General features: G+C 34.1%; 2 protein-coding genes across 3 annotated transcripts; one reads left to right on the top strand and one right to left on the bottom strand.

Moving 5' to 3' along the window:
- Positions 1-1,135: 1,135 nt before the first annotated feature.
- LOC120077503 (PRA1 family protein E-like) lies at positions 1,136-2,358 on the bottom strand. The gene has a single exon (XM_039031408.1). It carries the CDS (start codon positions 2,190-2,192, stop codon positions 1,617-1,619), a length of 576 nt encoding a protein of 191 aa, XP_038887336.1. The 5' UTR covers positions 2,193-2,358; the 3' UTR covers positions 1,136-1,616.
- Positions 2,359-7,575: 5,217 nt separating this feature from the next.
- LOC120077529 (signal recognition particle 9 kDa protein) lies at positions 7,576-10,163 on the top strand. Of its 2 annotated transcripts, XM_039031439.1 has the most exons (5): positions 7,576-7,597; positions 7,831-7,969; positions 8,305-8,373; positions 9,138-9,231; positions 9,742-10,163. In XM_039031439.1, the coding sequence occupies exons 2-5, from the start codon at positions 7,898-7,900 to the stop codon at positions 9,816-9,818; spliced, it is 312 nt and encodes a 103-aa protein (XP_038887367.1). In that variant the 5' UTR covers positions 7,576-7,597; positions 7,831-7,897; the 3' UTR covers positions 9,819-10,163. The 2 variants fall into 2 exon arrangements, with proteins under 2 accessions (XP_038887367.1, XP_038887366.1); XM_039031438.1 differs by lacking the exon at positions 7,576-7,597 and having other exon boundaries at positions 7,786-7,969.
- Positions 10,164-10,490: the final 327 nt, after the last annotated feature.

Below are 10,490 nucleotides of genomic sequence, written 5' to 3'. Positions count from 1 at the left end.
ACCACTTTTCGCAGTCTAACCCAACCACAATAGGCAAAAGAAACTGCAAAAGCATTAAAATAACAGCTTACCACAGGCACCGTCTGCCTAGGCTGCAAAAAAATGGCGGCAGTCCAACTAGCAGCCAACTATTACTGTGAACCGAAGTTGAAGACAAGCTCAAGGAATTAAATTAGCAACAACAAACAACAGACTCTAGTAAACACCCCATCCGAGAGTAACCAATGTTGCATAAAAAAACCGACTAATCATCAAACGAAAACCAGTTATATCGTAGGGTGCAGCAAAGACGTGAAAATGTAATGAAATCCTTGGACCTGAAAGTCTGAAATGTAATGAATAAACCTTCATTATTGTCCCACAAAGCATTCACAGTTCACCTGCTTTCGTGCAAGTTGCCTATGCGACATTAAAAACAAGAACCAAGAACTAAGACAATCGCCATGTGAAAACCAGCTATAAATTCAAGCACCTTCACTTGGGATCCCTGATAAAAGAATAGGCATTATACAACTAAAATAACCAACACTTTTAACTTTTGTCACATGGGAATCAGAAAGATGCAGAAAGTGGAACCATTTGGAAAGTGAAGCAGAAGTTCTAATAGAAAAAGAGAGGGAAAAAAAAAAGCAAATGCTAGATAATACAGCTCCTATGCTGGGCCATCCAATACATAATTCCCCTTTTAATCCACATCCAAACTCACAAACAGATCTATCATGTGACAAAGCTGAATATCTGATAAAAAAATGTCAAACTAGTGCATTTCGAAACCTAAGAAACAAAACTAATACAAAGCATAACATCCTAGAGTACACAGATTAAACCTTAGCATCATATCTCCAAGAATTTGGAAACGCTCAGCTAATACTATCTAGTTCCTACTTTTCACAATCAATTTGAAACATCAAAACCCATAGCATATAATCAAAGCGAGCTTAGCTCAACGGTAATTGGGATGACACGACCTTCCACCACCCTATAGGTTGGAGGTTCGATCTCCCATCCCTGCAGTTGTTGTATTCAAAAACCCACAAAATACAATTTATGGCAAATGATGAGAAGCAAAGCAATATATACCATTATAGTTTATATGAATCAACAAGTATACCCAGAAATTCCGAGACAATGAAGAGAAAGAACACCACAGAAAATACATGAAATGGTAGATCCTGTATACCTTAACAGAACATTTAAGACCAAAATTGAGATTCACTATTTGCCATTTCTTCTTTCCAAAAGTAAAGAACACACCAAACCCAAAGTTATTGCAACCCCCTTCCTTAAAAATCAAACCCAAATAGGAGTAGTGTTGGGATAAAATCCAGGATTTAACCTAGCAAAACTCTGTATATCGCTACCATCAACTAAAACTACACGTTCAAACATTTTGAACAAACATTACAAAAGCAGAACCCTAAAATTTAAGGAGTAATTGAAAAAATCATCGCTGAAACAATCAGTGACATCAAACCAGATCACCAAGTGAAGGCTAGAGAGAAGCTTGATCTCTAATGCTCGTTCGAATTTCGAATTGTAGCACGAAGAACTTGGATTAGATGAGGCGAGAGGATCATTCATATTTCATAACATAGCCAAATGAACCAATGATATTTCTAGATTCGGCTATACCCTGTACGAGTCGGACTGCCGACAACCGAAAGCAATCCTCCATCGGCGACTTCTTGCTCATCAATATACAAATCATCTGTAACCCTAAAGGCGGCATGTATCAAAACAAGAAAAACCCCAATCAAAATCGAAACCAATACGTTCAACAACACATCCGTCAACACCAAAGCAACAATTGTGACCAATCCAAGCAGAGCCAACACAACTCGATCATCAACAACACGATTAAACACCTCCAATGGCTCATCCCGGAAAAAATAAAGGAAGAACCACGCAACGAACACGATCAAGAACACAATCAATGAAACAGGGTGCCAGAGGAGGCTGAAAAAGAGAATGAGCAAAACGATGAAGGTGTAATTAACACGGAAGTACTTGAGATTACGCTTACACCGAATAGTCGCCTCGCCAATGGATGAAGGGCGGGTGAAAGACGATAACGGCTGAAGAAGCTCCCGCCATGGCCGTAAAGTGGCGTAAACAGAATCGGAGGCGGCTCGGGCGCGTGATAGAATGGAAGTTTCAGTGAAGCCATATGGAGATGGCTGAACAGAGGACATTGGAGAAGCTGTAAGAAAACCCAACTGCGATTGAAGAAGATGGGTTTTTGGAGAGAAAAATGAAATGGGTTTTGGAGAGAGAAAATGCAGCTACCTAGGCTTGAGCTGATAGTGATAGTAAAAGACGAAGAGTTGGGTTTTTTGCCATCACCGATGTGGTCATGGCTATAGACCATGACCATGACTCTGTAAATTAGGATCTATTTCCCTGTTGCATATTCCATGATTGCCTTTTTTGCCGATACCAAATTTAGGGCTTGTTTGATAGATAATTCATATTCTATTTTATATTTTCATATTTATTGAATTAGTAAATAAAATTGTTCATAGATTCTGTGATCTAAACGGCATAATTTTTTAAAATAACTGTTTTTCATGTTTTCAGACTATCCAGATTTTGAATTCAAAGTTTTTAATAGGCAGAATTATATTAAAAATGATGAAAACAATAATAAATATAGTATTTCGTGTTATAAACTCAATTATTTTTGTTAAATTAAAATATGTAATATAATATAGATTATACGATGTTACAAAAATTAAGTCTAATACTGAAAGGGTTAGATGAAACTTGGTTTCCATAAAAGCAATATAGGAAAATAACTTGGACATAAGTCTTTGTCTTTTTTGTCTTTGACAAATACTTCATCGAAAGTCGAATAGGTGTTCAATTTGATTCACCATATTTAAGTTTGAGTCAAAGTTGCAATTGTATGAGATGTGACATTCTCTAACTAAAGGGTATGTGCAAATTTGAGTCCATTTTTTATTTTTTATTTTTTTTATTTCTTTTGTCTTTAGTCTATTTTCACACAACCAATTATAAGAAAGTCTTGTTTACTTACAATTTTTGTTACATTCATCCCTTGAATTCAATATTTGGAGTACTTCATGTATTACTTGTTGATAGCATGAGGTTGTGAAAAACATTTGAAAAGTGTTGTATTTGCTTCTAATTTAGGATATGTGTGATTTAGTACGTTAAATTAAGTGAATTTCATAATCGAGCTATAGAAAAAAGTTTTGAAGAATTTGGACATAAAATGGTGAAAAACCCTTGAAGAAGAACTATAGGGTCATTTATACAAAAAGGACCAGAAAAGAGGCCAAACTTGAGAGCTCAAAATAGGGTAGCATCGCGACGCTACGAACTTTGAAGCCCCGCCAACATTGCTCAATGTTGCAAGGGCACTAGAGGTCAATGTTGCAACGTTGCGATGCTGCCTCTATTTTCCCTTTAAAAAGATGTGTTGGCTACACAGAAAATGTTGCGGTTGATGCCCTAAATCTCATGGGTCTTGTAGTTTGTAATTGTAATATATAAACTATTTGTTTATTTAATAAAATATGAGGTACTTTATTTGACATTTAGTAATATTAACCCACAGACTAATAAACTAAGATCCAAGGTTATATTATGTAGCCTAAACATGTACATAGAAATATACAAGTGGATCATGTTTAAGTGATAACCGAAATGTTCTGTAGTAGATGGATAAGGTTAGATACATTATCCTGATGACACTACGAATACGACCCACTTTGTAGATGTTACAATTATTGTAAAGTGCTACAAATGATCTGATTTTTATCGTTCATGTAGAGACATGTGAGCATGGGTGTTCTATACAAAAGGGTTTGTAAAAGACCGGACCATGAAATGAATAGTCTCATAATATAATACCATTAATAACAGATACTTATATTTCACTAGGATGACCATAGGTGACATGACCTGAATCTTGAGTGAGTTGTGAAATCCAGCCTATAAATGCGTTCCTTTGATTTGTATGGGTTGTGGTTAGATCATCGATTTAATAAACCTACCATTATGGGGGTTCGTCTGATCAAGAAGCTGGGAACACAGCTACACAAGATGGAATTCACTCATTTCCTAATGTCGATGTAAGTAAATAAATTGCTTCCTTAAGGGCTGATTTTGGGGCTTGAACAATGTAGTATTACACTCGCTCTTGGTCCAAGAGGGGTTTGGTCATAGTTAGACTATGACTTATTGTTCATTAGAGGAATCAGTGGTACTTAAGGAGTTAGATGTAACTACATGGGCAAAACGATAATTTTGGTCTCGTTGTACTTACGAGCAATTTGTGAAAGATCATTGCGTTGTTGACTGATTATATCCAATGGACATATTAATATATTTGTAGTGTGAATAGTACAGCTATCGGTCTTTATTGGAGTAACCAACAGTTAATGGATGTTAAATAATTTAATTAAAAGAGTTTAATTAATTATTCAAGTATCATTGAACTTAGGGGTGTTCGTAGGTTGGGTTGGGTTGAAGGACTTTTTGGACTCAACCCAATTGTTTGGGTTGTTAATTTCTTCAACTCAAATAACCCTTCTTAAAGAATGAACCCAACCCAACCCAACCATGAAACATTTGGGTTGGGTTAGTTTAGGTTGATCAAGTTATTTTTGTTCTAAAAGAAAGTAAGTTGTTAATAGGTAAAAATTTGATTTAATTATTTTCATATATTGAATTAAGATTAACAACTCAATTTCAATTTATATAATGAATATTTTATTTCCAAAGTGCTAGGAGTTGTTGGAGAATAAATTATCTAAAAAATGATAAAACTTAAATAAATATATGTATATATGATTGTATCATGAGTAAAAAATATACATTATAAAGTTAATAATAAGTTCGGGTTAGTTCGAATTGGTTTGTGTCATTTTAGGTGAACCCATGAACCAACCAAACCCAAAAAAAATTCATTTATTTGAATCCAACCCAATACTCATGGGTTGGGTTGGGTTGATCGATTTTTTCGGGTCATCGGGTTTTCAGAACACCCCTAATTGAAGCTTCGATCTACAAGTCTTTAAGGTCCCCTTTTTGTAGCTCAATAGGGATTATTAAGAACTAATTTTGGATTAATTTGAATTGTTCAAATTAATTTAGGAAATTAATTATATGTGATATAATTAAATTAAATTAATTATATGTGATATAATTAATATAATGTATTTGGTACATTATAATATAAAGTTTATTTTGAGAGGAATTAAATATTTGAATATGATTCAAATAATAATTATATCGATGAGATTCATATAATTATTTAGTATAAATGTGATTTATATTAAATGTTATGCATTATTGTGAGAAATTCAAACTATATGTTATATTGTATTTGATACAGTATAAAAACTATAGGTTATGTATTATATTTGATATAATATATAGTTTAATATATATATAATATGATAAGGTGGTTATCACACACACACATATATATATATTAAATATTTTTAAAAAAATAAATTATTTTTTGAAAATTCTTTTTAGAAGGGAGTTGTAACTCCCTCCCATTTTTCTCTCAATTAATCGTGCTAGTGGGAGGTTAATTCTACGATCTAATCCATCTTCTTCACAAAGAGGGTCTCTGTGTGTATGACTACGTTTTTTTATCTCCCTGGAAAATTCTCTTCTCAATACTCTCTCTCTCCCAAAAAGAACACAAATGTCACACCTCTTGTGATTCTCATCCCCTATAGAGAATACAAAGGTCTCACTTGTGGTTGTCTTAGTTTTGGTTTGATTTTCAAGGAAGGTTCATGATCGGATCTAGGAGGGAATTTGAGAAGAAGATCTTGGTTCTTCAAGAGTATGTAATCTTCTCCCTTTTTCCTCTTTTAAGCATGTTGTAATTTTTTGTTGAATTGCATAATTTTTTATTCTGTAAGTTTTAATTATGTGATAAAAATGAAATTAGGACGATCCCCGCTTCCGCTGTGGGCCTTGGGTTCCTTTAGAAATGGTATCAAGTTTTAGTGTTATTTTTGAGTTAGGACAAGAGTGTGCGTCATTGTTAGAATAATTTGAGAGGAAGATGAGGAGGTCGTTTGTTAGCTTGAGGACGAGAGTCGAATGTGTGGTGGCGATCAACGTGGTATCAATGACGATGATGCATAGTTTTTTCCCTTTATCTTTTACTATTCTCTACATGTTGCTAAAATTGTAATGTTTATCATAACCATGAGTAGCTAGACTATTTCATCTAGGGAATTGTGGAGAGACTATGGATTTTGTGTTCGTTGTTAATTGACATTTGGATTGAAGCATAGTTGTGTTTTCGAATTCCCTAGTCTATTTTCTTTTTATCAACTGTCCATTGATTAATTGCACATAAGTTAATTATCTACTCAAAAGAGAGATAAGAATTTGAATTGTAATCAGACTATGAATGCGAGTGTTAGGTTGTTTATAAGAACTGTGATTGAAGGAACTTCATGTTGCACCTAATTAACTAATTGCATGGGAATTAATTAATTATTGGGTATTAGGATAGATAATTGAGTGTTAGGATAGATCGAGTTCAAGAGAAGACATCCTGAATAATCTTATGTTAGGTTATTTAATTATGCGAGTCTATAATTGAATCAATAACTTAGAGACTTTATTCAGTAAAATTTGTAAGTAGATAGCTTAGTTTAAAAATTGAAAACTTTCGGAAGCTTCAATCACCGTTGAATCACTTTATAAAATCAGAAAGTAATTAATAATAGCTAGAAAAAATTGTATTCCAATCTTTGAGGATGATACTTAGTTTTATTGGGACTTTTATTGCTTATGCATGTCAACTTGCACTATGGACCAAGACTATTTTTCTTTACAAGACTATATATCACTTGACTAAAGTCTTGATTGCACTCACCGATAATGTTTGAACAAAAATTACGTAAGAATATTTTGGAATATTGAAATAGGAAAATCGAAAAGAATTTGTGACGAGGAGGGAATCGGACTTACAGAATAATAGTTCACACGATCTTTATTGAATTCCATCGAAATAATCCAAAAAAAAAAACCACAATCTCAGATTTTTGAAAAAAAAAAGGAAAAAAAGAAAAGAAAAGAAAGAAATATTGTTATCACTCTAATAATTATGTGCAAAAATCAATGGAAGAGAGAGTCTATCACTGATAGTCTTGTTATATCACTCTAATAAGCCTAACGGTGATAGATTCATATTATTGTTATGGATCTATTTTATAATACTTAGGTGCAATCTTTTTTAAAAACCAAAAACAGTTTTCAAAAATGCTTTTTTGTTTTGATTTTTCTTAACAATGTTTGTTTTGGATTATTTCTTGACCAAGAATCACGAGCTTAGGACGATAAATTGTTAAAAGTAAAACCGAAATAACAATTATCATATGAAGGTCACTGGAGTGAGAAATGGACAAATGGGTCGAGAGAGGAAGAGACCAGGAAAGGAGAAAGGTTGGGCCAAATGGCCCAGTACCTACCTTGGCCTTGGAGCCGAGGCTAGCATCTCTCCTCCAATGAAGGCATACTTTCTGTAGGCCATGATCTCAATCCCATGGCCACCTCGAATTAATATTCTCTGATTCTAAAGAATTCTACATTTGAGGTAAGTTCTTCTTCATATTTTTAGCTTGTTCCAATCCTTTACTAAATATTGACTTGAAGATTTTACCATCAATGATTATTAAAATATTTATAAAATTAACTCAATTAGATTCCAAACAGACTTATTTGTTAAAAAATTAAAAAACCAAAAACGAATTGCAATGAGCCTAAATTGTTTACTAAATTCCTTATTTGTGTTTCTTTCTTATCGCGCTCGTGCTATTCATTCTAAAGAAACCAAGCTTTCGCACGCTCGCTAAAATTCCCAAGCTCCGCTCTCTTTCGATTCTGCCGCACAGCCATGGTCTACGTAGCTTCGTGGGATGAATTCGTCGAGCGTTCTGTGCAATTGTTCCGTTCCGATCCCAACTCCGTAAGTTTTTACTTCCAAATTCGATTCCCTAGATATTGTTATCTGTTTGAATTCTGAGAAATTAGATCGCATTGTTCTATTGTCATTCTCCAATTGGATTTTTAACTTTTGAATTACACGGAACTGAGCAAATCAGCGCCGCAGACTTGAATGATATGAATGGCGAAAGGCGCTTGAATTCATCAAACTGCCTAATTTGGTTTCTGTCTAAACATTGTCCCTGGATTGCGAACTTACAGTCTACTCATATGTTCCGTTTATTGCATCGTTCTTTGTTTTCTGATTCATTCTAACTGCGATTGCTGTTTTCTTTTTCAATGCTACTGAAAATTTAGACGAGGTATAATATGAAGTATCGACACTGCGATGGGAAACTAGTTCTTAAGGTCACCGATAACCGTGAGGTAAGGAATTTTTTGTTGGAATATCGATTAACATCATGTGTTTTTCTGGTTAGTGATCAGGATGGGAATTTCGATTATTGACTTTCAACTGTATGCTTGGTTCTGTGTTTCATGTGGCAAATTCTTAGCCTTATGAATGTTGAACGACAGTGTTTGAATGTGCCAAATTGAGTCTTTGATGCACGTGTATCTAAGTAGACTTGTGATATGCTTCCACTATATTATTCTGTAAAGTTTCAAGTAGACAACAGTTGAATTTGTTACATCTCAGTAAAGGATGAGACTTTTTTTTTATGCAACCACGAACCAACAACTAGCAATTTAGAACTCAGGTCTTAAACCTAACCACTAATCAAAACCAAAATTTTCACCGACTCTCTTGGTGTCATATATCTTTTGTAATCAATCTACGGATGATTAGGATGTGGGGGTGTTTCTTTCTCAAATGGAAAAGCGAAAACTAATCAGTGAAAGATGCACGGGTACAAGATATCAACTGAGATTCTGATTGGCGATATTCATATGTTGATGCTTGCTTGTATGGAGAATTTTCTTTGTATCTGCACATATCCTCATGACAAACCTGGACACGTCAATGATCTTCTATTGATATGAACACTCTGGAAGTTAATCAAAACTTGCAAGGGCACATGTCAAATTGTAACAACATCATTATGGAATTAGTAGTGCTCTCTTTCTAGATGTATTGGGTCTACTAATTTCCTTCTTTTTTTTTCTTCCTTCCGTTTTCTTCATGTTTCCAGTGTCTTAAGTTCAAGACTGACCAGGCACAGGATGCCAAGAAGATGGAAAAACTCAACAACATATTCTTCACACTGATGGCCCGGGGCCCTGATGGTATTTTGCTCTGAATTTATGTTGATTAATGAAGCATCTGAATCCTCTGTTGAATAATAAATAACCACTTGCTAGTGACATGATTTTGTACTAAAATTCTGTTAAAATTTGAATTCTTGTTGTCTATATGAATGAATGGAATGGAAACTACGTCTTCTCTAATTGCACCAAAGTTACATATCCTTAAATTGCAGCAACTTGTAAATTAGTTCCATCATGGTTTCAGCACTTGAAGGACGAGTTCACTTCCCTTTTGAATGCCATTTGAACCTATGAATGAATATAGACCTGCATGATAACTTTTTTGTATTGGCCAAAATGATTCACGGCATGCCTGGAGTTCTCACACAAGCTCTGATCTAAATAAGCAACTCTAGCATTCATGGACCATCTTTCTTAATCTATATAATTTTTTTATTTTCCCAGCAATTCTTCAACATGTAAATCTAATGTGCACTCTGTTCTACTAATTGGAGTTCTCATATATTTTGCCTTTTCTCTTTTGTGAAGTGGATATATCAGAAGTGACGGGCAAAGACCAGGTTGATGCACAGCCAACCAAGAAAGGAAGGGGGAGGAAGCAATAACTTCACATTGACTACTCCACGGATAGGTTTCTCGTACTTCTCTAAACCCATTGGTGAATTATACTCTTTATTTACTAATTATTTAGTTGATCTTCTCGCCTTGCTTTTCTCAGAATAGATAGTTTAAAGTCCTGGAGTAAATTTACCAAATGCCGTCCCATTTTTCTTAAAAAATTTTGGTGTGCAGTTCGACTGTAATACATGGTTTTTGTTTTATATCGATAAACATTTTCTCAAGTTCCACCTCAGTATACTGATTTGCTCCCAGGTCTGTTAACAGCTTGTTCCAATACTTAATGTTAGTTCAAAGTAATTTAAGAAATTAGCCGTTATGAGTTGACCTAACAGTTATTGGCCTACTTAGAATATTAAAATTCTACTAGGTTTCTGACAATCAAATGTTTCAAAGTTAGGTGGTTGTCTTTTGAGATTAGTCAAAGTATGGGTAAGCTAGTCTTAATAGCCTCTAAATTGATAATAGTAATAATATTAATTCAAGAAATGAATATGAAACCACAAGTTAATCCATTAAACAATACATGAATATGGAATGGTCCCATGATATAAATTAACGATAATACAAGATTTCAAGATTTTGTCAGCTTTTTATTTGAGTATTGTCCTGCTGCCATGTAAACAAGGAGAGGATTCTCTTCTCTAGTTCAAATATCT

The sequence above is a fragment of the Benincasa hispida genome, chromosome 5, assembly GCF_009727055.1.
Source record: "Benincasa hispida cultivar B227 chromosome 5, ASM972705v1, whole genome shotgun sequence".
Lineage (NCBI taxonomy): Eukaryota > Viridiplantae > Streptophyta > Magnoliopsida > Cucurbitales > Cucurbitaceae > Benincasa > Benincasa hispida.
The sequence above is the reverse complement of the archived record's forward strand: the minus strand, read 5'-3'. Positions and strand labels throughout refer to the sequence as shown.